Genomic DNA, 19,623 nt, shown 5'->3' on the forward strand with positions numbered 1-19,623 from the left:
AAATGGACATGACCAAATTTGGTTGCGTGAAGAGGCGCTCGGCGTATTCTATATACCACATGGAAATTTAAGATGATTCTATAAAATTTAGGTGTACTTTAGAGAATACATCTAGGCGTATTTTTTTACCACACGGATTTTTCAGGCGCCATATATAGAATCTAGCCCTGTATGTTTACCAGCACCTAGCTGCCGGTTTTCAAAGGCACTATACAGACCACCGTGGAACTATGGAAGTAATTTAACAAACCTTTTTCATGAGTAACTGCTGATGTACACATGTAAAATTAGGTAGTTCCTTAAAGGACACACGGAGAATGTAGGAGTGTATTTGTAAGGCTAGAGTAGCCATGCTCAGGGAAGGAGTTTGGGCAGATCATAGGTGGTCACAATTTATGGATGTATTTGATAAAATATGCAAATCCACATTTTGGGGCCCCTTTACTAAGGTGTGTATGTGCCTACACATGTACAACTTTAACTGTCATTTTATTATTGATCCTGTTATAACTAATGCTTTATCTCATTTGTTACATATATTCTTCTGTAATTATTAATTGTATCTTTACTCTGCTATGGCAATAACCAGGGTAGAATATTGTAAGCTACATTGAGCCTGCAAATAGGTGAGAAAATGTGGGATACAAATGCAACAAATAAATAAATACAACACGCATCAAATTAAAACTACCACCCAGCTACCATGTGCTTCGGGCAGTAATTCCAATTTTTACGTGCATCCAAAATGCGTGGCAGAAAATAATTTCTATTTCCTACCGTGTGGCGCTAACCGGGTGGTAATCAGCAGTGTACGTATTGTATTGTAACATTTATACCCTGCGCTTTCCCACTTATTAGCAGGCTCAATGCGGTTTACAAAATAACAGGTTTACAAGAATACAAAATGGATAAAACAGCAGAATATAGTATATAAAGAGGTGGACAATAAAAAGTGGGTAAGAAAGATGGGTAAGGGAGGAAGGTGGTAGAGGTAGGGAGTGGGAAGAGGGTGTACATTGGGATAGTGTGTTGTAATTAAGGAAGAATGTATAATTATGTATTATTATAAGTGCACTATCGATTACTGGTCGGTTAATGTGTGAAACCTTACCGCTAAGTCAATGGGTGGCAGTAAGGTCTCAGGCCCAAAATGGATGCACACCAATTTTTATTTTGCCACATGTCCATTTTGGGCCAAAAAAACGGCTTTTTTTGCAAGTGCGCTGAAAAATGGACCTGCTTGCATCCAATACATGCACCTACACCAGAGCAGGACATTTTTCAGCGTGCCTTAGTAAAAGGGCCCCTTTAAGTATTAACATTTAGACCTGCTTCTGAGCAGAAGCAAATATCTATACCTTCAGTGTAGGTGGTAGTTCTGCTGCATTTGTGATTGTTTTATACAGACACATAGCTACCTACCATCTTTGTAATATAGATGAAAACTAGGTGCCTCCTTGCGCTATTAACAAGAGGATAAGCAGGTGCCTATTTCAAGCTGATTCTATGAAGAAAAGTAGGCACCACATATTCTTTACAAAATACTGGTGCAAGTGGCAGAAAATATGTTTACATTTAAGATGTGATTGCTTACAACAGTCCTATCGCTGGTGTAAAATGTCCACTACAAGATATTAACTAGAGCATGCATAAATTATAAAATACTATAATTTATGCATGCCTTTGAGGCATATTTTCAAAGCACTTTGGGAGGCTAAGTTCCATAGGTTTCTATGGAACTTTGGGAGGCTAAGTGCTTTGAAAATGAGCCTCCTAGTGTGCTCCAGACATGCTGCCCCTGCACACACTTGCCAGCAAAGTACATGCCATTAAAACATGATGTATGATTTTCCACAGGTTAGATAGGTCAGTTTTGAGTAGTGCGTGCCTCATATTGATGCGCATGCATGTAAATGTGATCATGCATGGCACGCGGGCACTTGCGATACAGTGGAGCTTCACAGGGGCTTCTTTCTATCCATCTCTGGGTGGTTCCACATCCTTCTGATGAGCAATTTTAATTTTTGTGGGAAATGGAAACTGGGGGGGGGGGGGGGGGGGGGGGGGAGGGGGGGAGGGTGATGTCTGTCCGCATAATTGGACATCCAGATAAGCAGCATTTGGATAATTGGCGTCGCACTCTATGTACAGCCCTAGTATTGTAAACTGTCACAAAAATGACTATTCCCACTTCCGCAATTTATCTAAAATGGCACTGTATGTATATACATAAAATGTAAAATCTTATATCTTGGAAATAGTAGTCAATCAACTGTTTTAATTGTCAAATTTGAATTTAGAACATCAAAATCCATAATAAATAGCATATTGTAGGATCAGTGCAAAATGAAATATGATAAGCATAACTTCAAATATCAATGAATTTAATATGTAGGAATGTTGACTTCATAGGATTAGCAGAGGACATAGCTCATGCTCAGAATTCTCTATATGGGTTTTTACTTCACGGACTAAATGAGCATTACTTGTACAATGCTTCATATGTACTTTTTAAAATATATTTTCTATGATTTCTACCAGGATTTACTTTAAGAAACAGAAGGACTTTGTACTTACTAATTTGTTCTACCAATCTGAGCATCACTCCACCTATGTGGAGATCTCCTGATACACGAATGCCAAATTCCTTTTGCTCTTCTTTGTACTGATGATCAACAGTAACACTGAGTTCCCAAGAAGTGGATCCATATTCACTATGTGAACTCATCTTGGCACTATGAAATGAAAGCCTGCAAAATAAAATTGCGTAAGAAATCACTGGGATATCATACGTACATTCTCAAAATTTGTTTTGCCTTCTAGCAGGCCTAGAAAGGAATTTTGGAAAGGTTAGGTTCACATATACAAAAAGCTGAGTTGGCATTTACACTTTCTCTGAGTCATGCACAACCATTTGCTAACAGCTTGTTTAGGCCTGGGCTTTGTTGGTGCTCAAAACCACCTGAAAAAGCAAAACATTAGGGCTTTGGATGTTGGCTCCTTAATTGGCTCCACTTGGATATTCCCTCGCTTTCGCCAATTAGGTGGCTTTCGATTTGAGAAAGGACTTTTACATATATAGGCTTTTCTATTTGATATAGGCTTCTATAGGAGTTAAAAGAGGAAACCAATTATGTATTATTCAGGAAACATCTTAAGACTTTGTCATTTCAGCATTGTTAAACATAATCCCTCTAATTCTATAATCGTATTTCAGAAGCTCTGTTCCTGTTTTGGATATCTGAAAACCAGCATTTAGATGTCCATGTTTCTTAAGTTATGAGCTAAAGCATAGCCTTTACGTGCTAACATTTATGCCTGCCTTTCACATAGCGCAAGGGATGGCACCCAAATGTTTGTTCACAAATGCCAACTGATGCTCTATTCTATGACAGAATCTGGGCCCAGATGCCGTTTTAGAATTTGTGCTATTTCTGCAAGATCTGTGCTACTCTTTTATAAAGACACACAGCTGCCTTTGATCTTTATAAAATAGGTGCCTTCTTGCACTATTAACCTAGATGTACCCAGGACAAGTGGATAAGCAGGTGCCTATTTCAAGCTGATTCTATGAAGAAAAGTAGGCATTTGCATTTTAACACCAAAACTTGGATGACCTTTATAGAATTGTACCAAAACTGTTTTACCTTTTTACATATGTTTGTTTTTATGATTGTATGACATTTTTATTGTAATCTTCTCCGATGCTCTGTGAATATGTTATGACTGGAGATGTGAGCCCTTGTGCCCCGACTGAGCACGGCGAAGATGGAGCGCACCGCACTTGGTCAGGCAGCCAGACAACCCCTAGCTTCACCTGCACTTAGCCACTATTCCCCAGGAGTTGAGCCCCTGGGTTCAAGCGGCCGGCAGGACTTCGGGAACCGGTGGGGTTGCAGGACCACCGACCAGACAGGTATCCAACAGACACAGTCCAAGAGCCAGGGAAGCAGTAGAGCTGAGAATAGTCAAAACATAGTCCAGGGTCAAAAGGCAGGCAGTAACACAACGTGTGGTCAGGAAACAAGCCAAGGTCGAAACACAGGAAACAGGAACACGAATGCAGACCACAACCTCTGAACAGCAGAAGCCGAAGCACTGAAGAGCTGGAGGCAGTGCCTTAAGTAGAGAAGGAATTAGGCTAAAGCATTTGCAGCTGAACCAAGATGGCTGCCCCCATCAGCAGAGCTCTAAGGACCAAATATGGGCTTCCTTCCTGTCCTCGTTAGTCCAAGATGACTTCCTGGGATCTGATCTATCCAAGATGGCTGAACCATTGCTCTAAGTCGGATGACGACTGCCAGACTTAGGAAACCAAAACAGACCCTCCCGATACTCGTCCTAGCTGGGAGGAGTGTCGTACAGGTGAGGGACATAACAGAATATACACATACATGTGTAAGTGGCATCACTTACACTTGTAAAGTAGGACAAATCTGACCCTGGAACAGTACTGAGGGACTTTGTGGATGAGTGGAGTGACAGAGATTCACCGAGGGAGTGCCCCATGTTTGGATGATCTCACGGGTAATACTCATACTGAGTGACCACTCATGTGGTTGCATGACCCTGCTCAGTTTCTCGGTCAGGGTGTTGGATTTGCTTACCAAGTATGTGGCCCTGAGAACTATCCTATGCTGGACAGCCCAGTGCCACATCTGAACGGCCTCCTGACATACAGGGTAAGATCTGGTACCCCCTGCTTGTTGGTGTAATCCATTGCAACCTGATTGTCCGTTTGAATGAGCACAATTAGGTTGAAAGGTTGATCTCTGAAAGCCTTTAGAAAGTTCCAGATTGCCTGTGGCTCCAGGATGTTGATCTCAAGATCTGATTCCTGAGCTGACCAAGCACCTTGAAAAAAACTCAGCCTCCCCCTACCAGTAGGTCGTCCGGGACAGTTAGTTTTACTATGACTATGCTCTGCTGGAGCTAGTCAAACTTTCATCCCCTGTTTTGACTGGGGAGCCGGCTGGGCCTTGGGCGCACACTGTTGATGAGAATGAGCATGATGGGTCTGAGCCTGCTGAGGCTGGTGAGAAGAAGAAGTGTACCTATGCCTCTGTGAGTAGTAGGGACCCCTCTTCGACTTGCCCAACTTAAGCAGAGCAAAACACCGTGTGATTACATGATCACACAGCGTTTTGCTCCGCTTCAGTTTATGTCGTAAAGACTGCTTTGAACAGACATATCTTATCTTATTGCACAACAGTTCATTTATTGTGTGCTGCATAGTGGACTAACAACCCCTGACGTAGGCACTGTAATGCCGAATCACGGCCAGTGTCAGATCATTAATAAAGCACACTTGGTCTAAAAAGGGTCATTAATAAAGCACACTTGTTCCATTCTTGAGAGCCCTTTATGCTGTTTTTTTGGTTGTTTGTGCTGTGTACATTGGCCCTCTCCATTGTATGCTGTTCTACACGTGTAAATTTATAGCATACTAGCACTTTCAGGGGTAAATGTACACTTATGCATGTAAGTGGTAACAGAACCTGCAGTATTGCTCAATGCTGAATTACTCATGAAAATGTAACAACTAAAGAACAATACAGATAGCTTGAAGTGATTTAAATTGACCTCAGTGGTGACTCGTTTCCCATTAGCCATCTCTACTCATGAGTCACCAACATTGTCATCGGCCAGTATGCAAATACTATTTATTAAATAACATTTCATTCATATTGGAATTAAAGTTCCTCCTTAATACTTATTATCACTTCTATTTAAATCTATTACTGCACTTATCTTAATAAAAGCAGTTCCAACTCCACACCAGGACCCCTGGCCGACATGGGCCATGTTTCACAACTGCTGCTTCAAAGGCACTCACACAGAATTTAAGGACCAGCCTTTGAAGTACCAGTTACGAAACATGGATCAAGTCCTATGTGTGGAGATGGAACTGCTTTTATTAATTTTATTTATTTTCAGTTCCAAATGCAAGCGTTGTAAAGAGGGCAAAACAAGATCACATCCCATTGCCGACCACAGTAGTAGTGATATCATTTAACAGTATTCTTCAAATAAAAAGAACATTCTTGATAAAGTGCACAATGAACCGATATCAGCAGTTAAAATTTTATACAATAAACAACAGGCAGCCATAATCGCTTCAAATATGGCATGCTTCAGATTGTGGCAGGCCAAATATTAGCCACACTGCTGAATTCTGAATGATTTGAAGTGACTGAATACAAAAAAACTGACATCTCCAAATAAATGATGTTACAATAGTCCAACCCCCTTAACACTATTGCCTGCAAAACTCTTGCAAAATCCTTTCTATACAGTAAAGGCCTTAACGTACTCAGAATCCGCAATTTCAAATAAGAATTATGAATCAATAACTGTAGCTGAGATTTAAAAGAAAAGCTAGCATCCAGAACAACACCTAAATAGCGCACTTGAGATAGAGATTTTTACACAGGTACCTGACAATAACACAGTGATACAATGATATAGAATACCTACTTTAAAACTGCATCAGTGTGCCATAATGTAGCCACAACCATTTATATGATAGATCTATGGCTTGCCTATATGGCTTGCAACTAACAGCATTCTCCATTGATGGCCTGCCCACGTTCCTTCCCTTCTAACAGTTACGCGCTATGCCATTGGAGCGCATAATTAGAGAATACTGGTTAGGTGTGATGGTGCCCTTTTAACCATGTGGATGGCAGTATTCTATAAATTTACGCATGTAATCATTGTGTAAATTTAAGTGATCTGTTATGGAATGAAGGGTATAAGTATATTCAAGGGAAGTGACCACCATCTGTGGCCCAAAATGGCTACAGTGCTGCCTGTTTCTCTTCTGTTTTGTTAAGTATAGCATCTCCATGAACAATACTAGGATGTGGACAGGGACTCCATAAAGGCTGCTGTCAAAAGAATTGATTGTGCAAAGGATGCCATAGCAGGATTCCAGAATTTGAAGGGAGCAGATGAAATATGTACCATATGATCATGGGAAGTACAACAGCAAAAAAGCATAAAGACATCAACAAATATCTAAGGAGTCCTTTTAATAAGCTGCACTGAGAAAGTGGCCTTATCGCACCCTTATGAGGGTCTTTCCCATGCGCTAGGGCCATTTTTCCATGTTCTGAATCAATAGCCATTAGTGTGCAACCATAAGAATAGCCATACTGGGTCAGACCAATGGTCCATCCATTCCAGTATCCTGCTTCAAGCAGTGGCCAATCCAAGTCACAAGTATCTGTGAGAAACCCAATAATTAGCAACATTCCATGCTACCAATCCCAGGACAAGCAGTGGCGTCCCCCATGTCCATCTCAATAACAGACTATTAACTTTTCCTCCAGGAACTTGTCCAAACCTTTTTAAAACCCAGATATGCTAACCGCCATTACCACGTTCTCCAGCAACGAGTTCTGTAACTTAACTATTCTTTGAGTGAAAAAATATTTCCTCCTATTTGTTTGAAAGTATTTCCATGTAACTTCATTGAGTGTCCCCTGGTCTTTGTACTTTTTGAATGAGTGAAAAATCAATTCACCTCCACTGGCTCCATATCACTTAGGATTTTGTAGACCTCAATCATATCCCCCCTAAGCCGTCTCTTTTCCAAGCCGAAGAGCCCTATCCTGTTTAGCCTTTCCTCATATAGGAGCAGTTCTATCCCCTCTATCATTTTGGTCACTTGAATTATTTTTTTTGAGATACAGCAACCAGAATTGAACACAATACTCAAGTTGAGCATGGAGCGATACAGAGGCATGGCAATGCTTATGTTCTTACGAGAAGCATAAGGGAGGCAGAGGTAGCAGTTGTAGAAGGAAAGACACAGAGGATAATATTGACCAATCAATAAACAAACAAGATAAACCCTTCTTTAAATATTTAAGGAAGAGGCATAAAATCAAAGATAGAATAGTTCCGAATAAATGGAGAGCGTGGGCTTAGGGAGGATGGGGATGACAGGGCAAACATGTAAAAGAAGTCACTTAGTTCAGGACACACAAAAGGAAAGGAAGGTGATTTGTCTAAGGTAGGATACAGAAGAATAAATGATTGCACAATGATTGCAAACCCATTTCACAGGGAAGGAAGTAACCTGAAGTAAATACACAAAGGAAAGTGGAGAAGGCAATCAGACTTGGACTACACCCTACAATACTGAAAGAATGTAAGAAAATACTCACCATATGTTCAATTTATTTTTGGAGTCTGGAGAGGTTAACAGGAGCTACAAAAGAGCAGATATAGCCCCCTTTTATAGGAGTGTAAACAAAGAGAAGTCAGATAACTACTTATCTAACCAGACCATAGGCAGTCGATGACTCAAGTGTTTGGGGAGGCTAAGGTGTGTGTGTGTGGGTGGGGGTGGGGGGGGGGATAAAGTAGGATGGGATGGGGTAAGGTGGGGCTGTGGCCCCTGTATAAAGCATTATATACAGCACTGTATATTTCTGTATAATAAAGTATGTGGGATTATAATACATGGCACTGTTCAGCATTTTCAACCTGACTTTAAATACAAACTTTGGCTAACTTCATCGTTCACTGCTAAGGCCTGTGTGTGTGTGGGCACAGTCAGCAAGGACATTGCAGACAGCATGAAAACTGCGGGCCATCCATGGACCACTGGAAATTCCCTTGGTGACTGAGCTGACATAATGGCTAGAGAGACAGAATATCACAACACGCTGTTTCCTGGGACAATGCACTCCACAGTCAGAGTGGTACATTTTGGATGTGAAATAGTGGTGGGATCTGTAAACCACAATGTTGGAAAGTCCCAGGTATGTTGTCTCAGATTCAGTGACACAGTTGAATCTCAGGAAAGCACCTTCCTCCCTGAAACACTGAATTTGTGTTTAAAGTGCCCTTCTCTGTAGTGCTGATGGGACAGCATTGTGGCCCTTTAAGTCTTAATAATCTGTAACAAACAAGGTTGTTTGAGAGAACACGTGGGGTCCAGGCCAAGCCAGGAGTGACATCACCACATCAGCTGGAGCTGGCTTTTTCTTCTATAAGGACTGTAAATGAAACAAGGGAACATTCCATCTGAGCAGTCCCTGCTTTGCCTCTGACTGACCATCGGAGGAACAGTCTGCCATCTGCTGGACTTCTGCATCAGGTTGTATAGTTGCCATGTACGTTGCCATATAAGTGATGTGGGTTTAGACTAGCTGACTAAATTATGTCTGTCTGGATAATGTGTGTTCTCTCTGAGCTGTTGCTATGATAAGACCTTCATTGTCTTCATTCCTGCAATTTCCATATTGTTTTTGCAGCTATTGTAAATAAAGAAGCACTATTTTTGTTATAATACCCTTGTGTGTGGAGTTAGTTCTGTTATTATTTGGGCATTGTGAGCTACATTTGTCTCCTAGTAATGCCTCACTAGTGGTCTTTGGTGATCAATACTTGCGAGACTGTCATGAAAACATGGGTCAAGCATGGATCACTCTTCATTTGGGTAAGATGAAAGTCAAACACCAAATCATTGTGACGAAGTATTCAGGGAGCGAACTGTTGTTAGGCATTCACTTTGCATTTTAAGTCACATGGAGGGGCATTTTTGATATGACATCTAAATCCGATTTTGGACGTTTTGCACAAAACATCCAAAATCCAAATAGGAAATAAGGTCATTTGGATGTGGATAGTAGAACATCAATACACCTATTGAAAAACTAAACAAACTGGATTAGTACTAATCAATCCTATGCGGACATTCAATGCTAACAGAATACCTGCACATGCAGAACAATGATAGACCCTCGCTAAGTATAGAATAAGTAACCACAAACTAAAAATAGATTACGTAGACAAAAATTAAACTGAACTGATGTTCTACACCATGTGGAAACTTAAAAGAGTAAAACCTTTCTTCCCGAGATACATCTTCCGTACCCTGGTACAATCAATGGTAATAAGCCATCTGGACTACTGCAATGCACTATATGCCGGGTGCAAAGAACAGACAATCAAAAAACTCCAAACTGCCCAGAATACAGCCGCCAGACTCATATTTGGAAAAACCAAATATGAAAGCGCAAAACCCCTAAGAGAGAAACTTCACTGGCTTCCACTCAAGGAGCGCATTGCGTTCAAGATCTGCACGATTGTACACAAAATCATTCATGCAGACGCCCCAATCTATATGCTAAACCTTGTGGACCTACCTCCCAGAAACGCCACAAGATCATCCCGCAAATTTCTCAACCTGCCCTTCCCCAGCTGCAAAGGACTTAAATACAAGCTGATGCACGCCACTACCTTCTCTTACAAGAGCATGCAGATATGGAATGCATTACCTACAGACCTGAAAGCAATCAAAGAAATAACTATGTTTCAAAAATCTTTGAAAACATTCTTCTTCAACAAGGCCTACAATGAAAACCTATAACCTCACTAAGTTCACTCAACTATGAACGCACACCTTCTATAACTTCCTTAACAACTCTCTTACTTCTTCCCTCTCCTCTTCCTTAATCACTACACATAACTAACTGTATCTGATATCCAGCTATGACAATGTTATCAAAGCTATGTAAGCCACATTGAGCCTGCAAATAGGTGTGGGAATGTGGGATACAAATGCAATAAATAATAATAATAACTCCTAAAAGCAGACGCTGTTTACAATGCAACAACCAAAGAAAGAGAAGCACAAACATGTCTCCATATACTGTGCAAATATAAAGATAGCAGGTGTAAATTTTCTAAAATTGATATATTGTAATCACTACCTTACAAATTAAGAAATTGAAAAAAAAAAAAGGAAAATAAAGTGATACATTTTTATTGGATTAACTTAATACATTTTTCATCTATCTTTCAAAGGCCAAAACCTCCTTCCTTAAGTCAGGATGGGATGGTAGGATAGCGTTGAGACGTCGTGCTGATCTTTCTCTGAAATCTGACACCGAGACCCTGAAGCAGCCGTGCGAAACGCTTGCCACCGTCGGCTCGGCACATCAACAACAGAAAGTGGAGTACAGCACGCAACGCTGTCCAGAAGCACCTACTATAAAGATAAGTGTGGTGCTTTATTGATTTGAAGTAAATGTATCATATCTTCTAAGAAATTTTATGAGATTACATCTTACCAGCAGGAAGTGCATTGTAACATTAGGTTTTTTTGGCCAATGATGAAGGCAGGGTCCTTAGACCCATTATAGCTTCAACAGATCGATTCAGGATCTGGAAGCTCTTTGAGGCCTTTTTTCCTGCTGGTCAGCGTACAGTTTGACCTGTAGGCAGTTTATTGTCATTTTGTGGCAGCAGATTTTTTTGTGTATTTATGTATACCCAAACCTCTTACACTGGGCATCCATGCTTCAGTTCAGCTTAGTGAGTAAAGGAGACATTGCTAAAGACAAGGATAGAGCAGAAACTTGAAGCAAGTAGATTGTAGGACTCTGGACAGCTTAGCTCTATGATGGGAAGATCTTGCCAAACTAGAAGTGCTAGGACTAGTCATACAGGACCATAGTGCAACAGGAGTCACCATTACCAGGACACGAGGGAGCCTGAAGGAAGCTGCTGGGAGCCACAACTCAAGGCTGGTCACAGATTAGTGTCAGGATATAGCCTGAGAGGTAAAGTTCAGGTCTGATGTGTGTCAATGGATGGTTAAGGTGATTTTATTTATTTAGATTTAGATTTTGCTCACACCTTTTTCAGTAGTAGCTGAAAGTGAGTTACAGTCAGGTACACTGGATATTTCTCTATCCCAGGAGGGCTCACAATCTAATTTTATGCCTGAGGCAATGGAGGGTTAAGTGACTTGCCCAAGATCACAAGGAGCAGCAGTGGGATTTGAATCAGCCACCTCTGAATTAGAAGACTGGTGCTCTAACCACTTGGCCACTCCTCCATTCCATGTTGTTTTATAGAAAATGCACTAACATGGGGAACAGTGACTGCCTGTAATCTATGTGCTGAAACCCCACTAACCCCTTTAACTTAACCCTTTGACATCTCCCCCACTTCCAGTTCCCCAACTTGAACCTGTTAGGAAGTAAATAACATTAGTCAGCAAATGACTAACCAAGGGCCTTTTTTAGCAAACCGCACTAGTGATTCCAGCGCAGCAATGCCGACAAAGCCTATTCACAAAAACATGAATAACTCAAAAGTAGCTTGACCCTTCACCAGGTTATTTTTTGTTAACCTCACCATAGCAGCTGAGACTTCAGGAAACCAGCATGGACCTCCTTGCTACTAAGCCAGGTCATATGACCTAAAAAATCTTAATTTCACTGCCAGGTGAACTTAATGAGGGCTAATTGTTACCCCACTACTAGCCAAATTAACTCGGGTTCCCACCAGCTGCGACAAACACCACCCATATATCAACAACTCCATACAGACAAAGAGAACAAATGCAGGGCTGGACATACTAACATAGCCAAGATAAAGAGAGGGTGGGGGGACTGCTACCTCTGAACAGCAAGCGAACTGACCTGAGCTCCCAGGGTGTGGCTAAAATAACTGGACTGCTACTCGTGGCACTGGGATTCCATGCCAAAATCATTAAAAAATTACATCTCAATCGGGCAAGGGATTCATCTCAGGGGTACCCTGGAAGCTGAGCACCCCTTCCAAACCCCCCCCCCCCCATGTGCTGACCCACATCAGCACATAGCTGGCTCAGGCAGCACTGGCCCCAGTTAAGGCAGGGGCTCGAGATGGGCTCTCGCCCTGGAACTTCCTGTTGCTTTGCATTATTTCAGTGCATTGGCCTGCAGCTGTGAATATTTTCAGACTATTGGGCAGCAGTCCTGAACAGGGCATGAGTGGCAACCTGTCACACCTACACAGAGAGATTTAAGGAATTCAAAATGTACTTGCAGAAAGAGAGAAAGTGCACTCTTTAGAAACATCCAATATTTAGTTACCTTCAATGAAGTAGAAGGAGGCATTTTCCCTAAGAACAAGGGGTCGTGATATTAACCTGGAAGGAAGCGCAGAGGAAATATGGGGAAATATATTATTTTTTTTACAGCAAGGATTGTGGATGCTTGCAAAGCCTGCCAGATGAGGTAGTAATAAGCAAAAGTGTAAGAAGATATGAGCACATTTGGGACAAATACAAAGGGAAGTGGTAAGGGCAGGTGGGGGAGCGGTAGGCATTTTTGAAAATGTATTTGATTATCAAATTTGATATCTCATTTTGTCAAACAGCCCAAGGCGACTGGCAAAGTAAAAAACAAACAAACCCTAATGATTAGAAATAAAAGGAAACCAAAACCCAACAACACCTGGGTCAATTTTCAGTGTCTCCTACTTACGCCAATAGGGTTTCCAATAGCACTTACCTGGATAGTGCTGTTGAAAATCCAGGAGGTCCGCCTTGGCACTAACTGGGCAGTTCTGGGGTAATCCGGAGGTGGAGCCAATTACAGCAACATTCTGAAATTCCCATGAATACCCCATGACTAACTGCTAACCTTCAAATACTTTCTTGAACAACCGGGCCTTTAGAAGCTTTCTAAACACTCCACAACAACCGTTATGAGGAATGCACACCTCTATGCTCAATTATACTGAACATTTTTGGTCTTTATAAAATATGCAGTCTCTATATTTTGCAGTCTCTATATTTATCCTCCCCTTCCCCAATACACACACAAGATGGATGTGCTCTCTTCCAGAAAGTTGCTGTTTCATAAGGTTTTGTTTTTTTTAAATTAAATTTCAGGATGATAAAAAGAAAGAATTCCAGAGATCGATATACCTCTACATTACTGAATCAGACTTTCCTGAATTCCTGTTCTGAAACTTTTCTACACCTCTTCTTTCAAAGTGAACTTTAAGTATCCCATATCTGAGAAGCAAGTTGTTACTTGTTGGAAGAAATTTCAGGTATATCAGCTTCAGTATAAGATACAACACAGAAATGAAATCTGGCAAAATGCATTTCCTACGGCATTCTGTATCACATGTTCATATAAGAAACAAAGCTAACTTGATGTTAACCCAGTGCAAGACAAAATGCTTCTCTCAGACTAGAATGCATGCACGAAAGGTAACAGATCACAAACGACTGTGACAAAGCTGTAATAACAGACATGTAAATATATAATAATGAATAAAATGGTATACATAACAAGGGCAATATTCAAAGTTATTTTGTCAGGATTGTGAGCCCTCCTGGGACGGAGAAATATCCAGAGTACCTGAATGCAACTCACCTTGAGCTACTACTGAAAAAGGTGTGAGCAAAATCTAAATAAGTAAGTAAGTAAGTAAGTAAATAAATGAATGAATGAATGAATGTGGCTTAGTGGTTAGGGTGGTGGACTCTGGTCCTGGGGAACTGAGTTTGATTCCCACCTCAGGTACAGGCAGCTCCTTGTGACTCTGGGTAAGTCACTTAACCCTCCACTGCCCCAGGTACAAATAAGTACCTGTATATGTAAGCCGCATTGAGCCTGCCATGAGTGGGAAAGCGCGGGGTACAAATGTAACAAAAATAAAATAAATAAAAGTATCGGGCAGACTAGGTGGTTATTTAGAGTGCCAGTATCTAGAGTAATGGTTCTCATATCTGTCATGGGGATGATATTCCTAATGAGTGTGCTTGAGACAGATTTGAATGCTTGTCACCTCCATTATAAGCAAATCACTCTTATGAATATTCATTACGGATATCCTGAAAACCCAGCTGGCTGGCCCTTGTGACTTCCCTTAGAAAATGGCTGCTATGATTTCTCTCGGCAGCCCGTGGTACTACACGAAGCACCATGAGCCACCACAAGAGGTTGCAACAGCCAATTGCAAAGGCCAGCTGTAAGGGGTATGAATGATGGGACTTCGCTCCTGCCCCAGTGATGGGACTTCGCTCCTGCCCCAGTGACCCCCACGGACCACCAGGGATATCAGGTAGGCCAAGGGGGCCTACCTAGATCTAAGGGGAGATGGATGGGGTTGGAGGGCTTGTTCAAGGAGGGCCTCTGATTCCCAGGGACTGGGGGAGGGGTAGGAGGGGAAGGGGATTATTTTGGAGGGCAAGAAAAGGATTGGTGGGGGAGCTTTAAAGGTAAAACATAGTTATGCGGGTCCCAGTCGATATTCAGTGCCGGGGTCCGCATAGATAAATGGGTTAATTTAGTAGAGCTTTAGAGCTATTCTAAATCAACCCGCTTAGCTATGCGAGTCCCAGCCAGTGGCAATCCTAGGGGTGCTGACACCCGGGGCAGATCGCTGATGCGCCCTGCCCCCCCGGGTGCAGCGCGACCCCCCCCTGGTGAAAGGACCCCCCGGGTGCATGCCGCTGGGGGGGGGGGGGGTGCTGCGTGCGCCTGTCCTTCGTTTGTTCCATGCTCCCTCTGCCCCGGAACAGGAAGTAACCTGTTCCGGGGTAGAGGGAGCATGGAACGAAGGACAGGCGCGTGCGGCACCCCCCAGCAGCGTGCACCCAGGTGGACCGCACCCACCGCCCCCCCCCCCCCAGGAATGCTACTGGTCCCAGCACTGAATATTCCTGGCACCTGCATAACCTCCAGCCACTCCCTAACACCACCCACTGTACTGCACCTGACCTGCTGGTCAGAGACGATATTTAGATGCCACTGCCCCCTTTAGTGCCACTGAATATCGGGGGTTAGGCAGTGGTAAGCAATTTAAGCGGGCAACAGAGGCTCCTGTCCATTAAAATCACTTTGAATATCGGCTGGTAAAGTCTTTAGGTTTTCTTATTTCATTATTCAAATTTTCATACTATGTTTACATTGTTGTTATCCGGCCCTGCAGTTAAAATAAAACCAGATCTTTAGTGCTGTCCTGGAAATGCTATCCGGTTAGCAGCGCCATTCATACCACTAACCGGACGCAGCGCCATTCATACCACTAACTGGACAGGTATCTGGATAAAGATAGGACATTCTTTTTGTAAACGGAGAGTCTTTTCTTCAGATACAGACTCCTGTATTTTTTTTCAGATACAGGCACTGTGTCGGGTCTTGGTTGTACTGGCCTCTCAATAAAGTTTTATATATATGTTTCCAACTCTGGGGATCTTTTTTTTCCTCTTTCATCATTTTTTGGTAGTCACTGGTCTGTCCTCACTCCTTGTGCAGGGAAGGCATTGGGAGGGGAATAATTGCTGGTGCTGGGTGAGAGAGAGGGAGTGGAATCAGAACTGGTGCCAGAGGAAACTGGAAGGGGATCGGAGCTGTGGATGGGGAAGGGTTGCAAGCGGGATTGGAGCTGGTGTCAGGCATAGGAGCTAACTTTTCAAAATTATTGGGGGTGCTAAACTCAACACAAGTGAATGTTCCCTGGTTAAAGTAATGGAGTTTGTTCAATTTTAGGGGTGCTCAAGCACACGGAGCTGGCACCTATGGTGTCAGGTGGTGGTGGGGGGGGGGGGGGGGGGGGGATTGGAATACACCAGGATGGGAAGGAAGAAGAGGACAGTATAATTTGCAGGCTGGTATCTGGAAGTATATGGGTGGTAGGTGATATTCAGTGCCGGCACCTGCATAGCTAATTGGGCAAAGTTAGGATAGTTTTTTACGCAATCCTACATGCTTTGGTTAGCTATGCAGGTGCTGACACTGAATATTGCTGGCACCCTCATAACTCCTGGTTCCTTCCTGGCTCTGCCCCTGTAATGCCCCTGAGCTATCCACTTGGATCATGGCTAGTGAGCGCTGATGAATATTAGCACCCCTGTCCATTTAAATGACTTTCAATATCGACATTGCCAAATTTATGCTCCGAAATATAGGCCTTGCCATTTATATGTCTAGATTTGTGATCCTAACTTAGGTTTTCAGTACAAAAAAATCAGTACTAGGCTTCTAACTTTTTTCTCCACTCTAAATCTGCCTCTGTTATCACCCAGTTTTTAGGTTCCTAAACTTAGCAGTTTAGTGAAATTCTGAGCATACATTTAGGAATCTTTTAAGGCTGAACTCAAAGGAGCACAACATCTTTAAGGGCAATTCTATAATGAAGCGCGTGCAGTTACACATGTCTTGCGCGTGTAAGTGCACAGATAATCAGCACTTATTCACCTATGTGTGCACACATGCTATTCTATAAGGGCACATGTAAGTGATATAGTATATGCTGCACGGGGTCAAACATGTGGGTGGAGCATGGGAGGGGCATGAGTGCGTTATTCACACACGCAACTTAGAGAATGCTATGTTACACATGATGCCTGCCGCATTTAGGTTCACCTATTTAAGCCTGCCATAGTCCTGGCATAACTTGGCATGCTTACATTTAGGCATGTCAGTGCGGATTATGCTAGTATTCTAAGATGGAATCCATGTGCCCAGATGCAGTTACAGAATAGGACACTATTGCTTCCCAATTTTTTGTGCCTGTGACTCCATGATTACCAAATAAAACTGTGTGACCCCCTTTGGAGGTGCAGAATAATGATGTACCTATGGAAAGACTAAGTAGATTGTGAAACCAAACAAGGCCACCGAGAGACACAGCTGGGCCTGGGATAAACACCCACCGGGCACCTCCTCCGTGCGCACCCCTCTTCCCACTATGCATGGTCTCTCTCTGTGAGAATGCTACTTGCTTAATATTTGTCTCTTGCTCCTGTGTGCCAGGACTGTGTTAACTCTGCTTTGCCACACAGGTCCTTCTTCCTGCTATTTTCCTTAAGTGTTTGCAGAAACAGGAAGTACTTCACACAGGAGGCAGGATGAGGCAGGAAGAAGGACCTGTGGTTGGCAGAGCAGAATTAAAGTGGCACACAGGAGCAGGAGACCAATCAGCCATGCTGGCGCCAGGTGGGCCCTCCTTGGAGGCATGGCCCTGGCAGAGGTGTAGCTAAGTGGAGTGCCAGGGGAGCGACTGCTCCCCCAAACAGACTTTCGATGGCACCAATGCCTATTTTTCAGCAGTCCATCATGCCTATGTAGTGCACATGCGTGCCTAAGCAGTCCGCTGTTTGCTCCCCTAATTTAAGTGTCACAACCTGGTTACGCTTCTGGACCCTAAGGAATCTTGCCCCCCATGCCCGCCCTCTCAGCAGCTCTGACCCCAAAAGCAGATTCTGTGACCCCATTTGGGGTCCCAACCCACAGTTTGGAAAGCTCTGGAATAGGCGCTTTTCACATTGCATTGGGATGCACAACAGGGAGTGTACAGTTATAGAATTGCCCCTAGGAGTATTGGGTTTGATATTTCTAATATCAAATTATAGAAATGTATTATCATTGCTATTCTTCCCCCTTGTTGTATATGATAGTAATTTTTAGGTCATTTGCTAAGTGCTTGTTCAGTTGGTGTAGATAGATAATGCACGTTACCATTTTAAGCCTTAAAAGGGGCAGTTATCAATAAGTTTGCACAGTGGCAAAGGGCATAAGTGCTTATATCACACGTACTCTGTTTATATTTTTGCAAATCACTAAGGTGATCATTTTACAGTCTTTTTTGTGCATATTAGGCTCATTTTCGAAAGAGATGGATGTCCATCTTTCGACATAAACCAAAACATGGACGTCCATCTCCCAGAGACATCCAAATCGGTATAATCGAAATCTGATTTTGGACGTCTCCAACTGCAAGGACGTCCAAATTTCAGGGGGGCGTGTCGGAGGCGTGGTGAAGGCAGGACTTGGATGTGCCTAACACTTGGATATCTTTGAGCCATAATCAAAAAAAGCAGGGACGACCTAAAGTAAAACTTGGATGTTTTCACCCAAATGTGTTTTTTTTTTTTTTTACAAATAAGGCACAAAAAGGTGCCTGAAATAACCAGATGACCACCGGAGGGAATCGGGGATGACCTCCCCTTACTCCCCCAGTGGTCACTAACCCCCTCCCACCCTTAAAAAACATCTTTAAAAATATTTTGTGCCAGCCTCTATGCCAGCCTCAGGTTCATGACAGTTCATGCAGGTCCCTGGAGCAGTTTTAGTGGGTGAAGTGCACATTGAGAAAAGCGAAAAGCCGATTGAAACACAGCTGATTGACCCACGGACCCTGAGGAAGAAGGCGAAGCTTGGGCTGAGTCGGGCCGTGGATTGGGTTCAGACGACTGTGTTCCGGTTTACTGCTTAAGAGAGTTTCAGCAGTGAAGCTAAGTAACCATCAATCTAAGTTGTTTTGAAAAATAGGAAACAGAAGTGGGTTACTTAAATAGGGGTTTTTTAGCCAGTGATGATCGGGCGGTGCTCCCTTACGTTGTTTTACAACACAAGGAGCGCACGCCGGGATTGAGGCTTTTCCCCTATAAATTTAAACATACATTTGACGCGAGATATATTATATAGGAGTCTATATTTAGATGAAGTGCACATCAGACAGGCGGACTCAGGCCCATACCCCCCCTACCTGTTACATTTGTGGAGGAAACAGCGAGCCCTCCAAAACCCACCACAAACCCACTGTACTCACATCTAGGTGCCCCCTTTACCCCTAAGGGCTATGGTAGTGGTGTACAGTTGGGGGTAGTGGGTTTTGGGGGCTCAGCACACACGGTAAGGGAGCTATGTACCTGTGAGCAATTTATGAAATCCACTGCAGTGCCCCCTAGGGCACCCGGTTGGTGTCCTGGCATGTCAGGGGGACCAGTGCACTACAAATGCTGGCTCCTCCCACGTCCAAATGGCTTGCATTTGGACGTTTTTGACATGGACGTCTTTGGTTTTAAAA

At 42.9% G+C, this 19,623-nt stretch overlaps 1 protein-coding gene across 2 annotated transcripts in view; it reads right to left on the minus strand.

Moving 5' to 3' along the window:
• FERMT1 (fermitin family member 1) overlaps nucleotides 1-19,623 on the minus strand; it is a 138,491-nt gene that overhangs the window by 105,370 nt on the left and 13,498 nt on the right. For both annotated transcript variants that reach the window (XM_030196311.1, XM_030196312.1), the window contains exon 2: nucleotides 2,578-2,750. In XM_030196311.1, coding sequence (XP_030052171.1) covers nucleotides 2,578-2,728 — 151 coding nt within the window. In that variant the 5' untranslated portion in view covers nucleotides 2,729-2,750. The remainder of the gene's footprint in view (nucleotides 1-2,577; nucleotides 2,751-19,623) is intronic.

This window comes from Microcaecilia unicolor, chromosome 3, assembly GCF_901765095.1.
Source record: "Microcaecilia unicolor chromosome 3, aMicUni1.1, whole genome shotgun sequence".
NCBI lineage: Eukaryota > Metazoa > Chordata > Amphibia > Gymnophiona > Siphonopidae > Microcaecilia > Microcaecilia unicolor.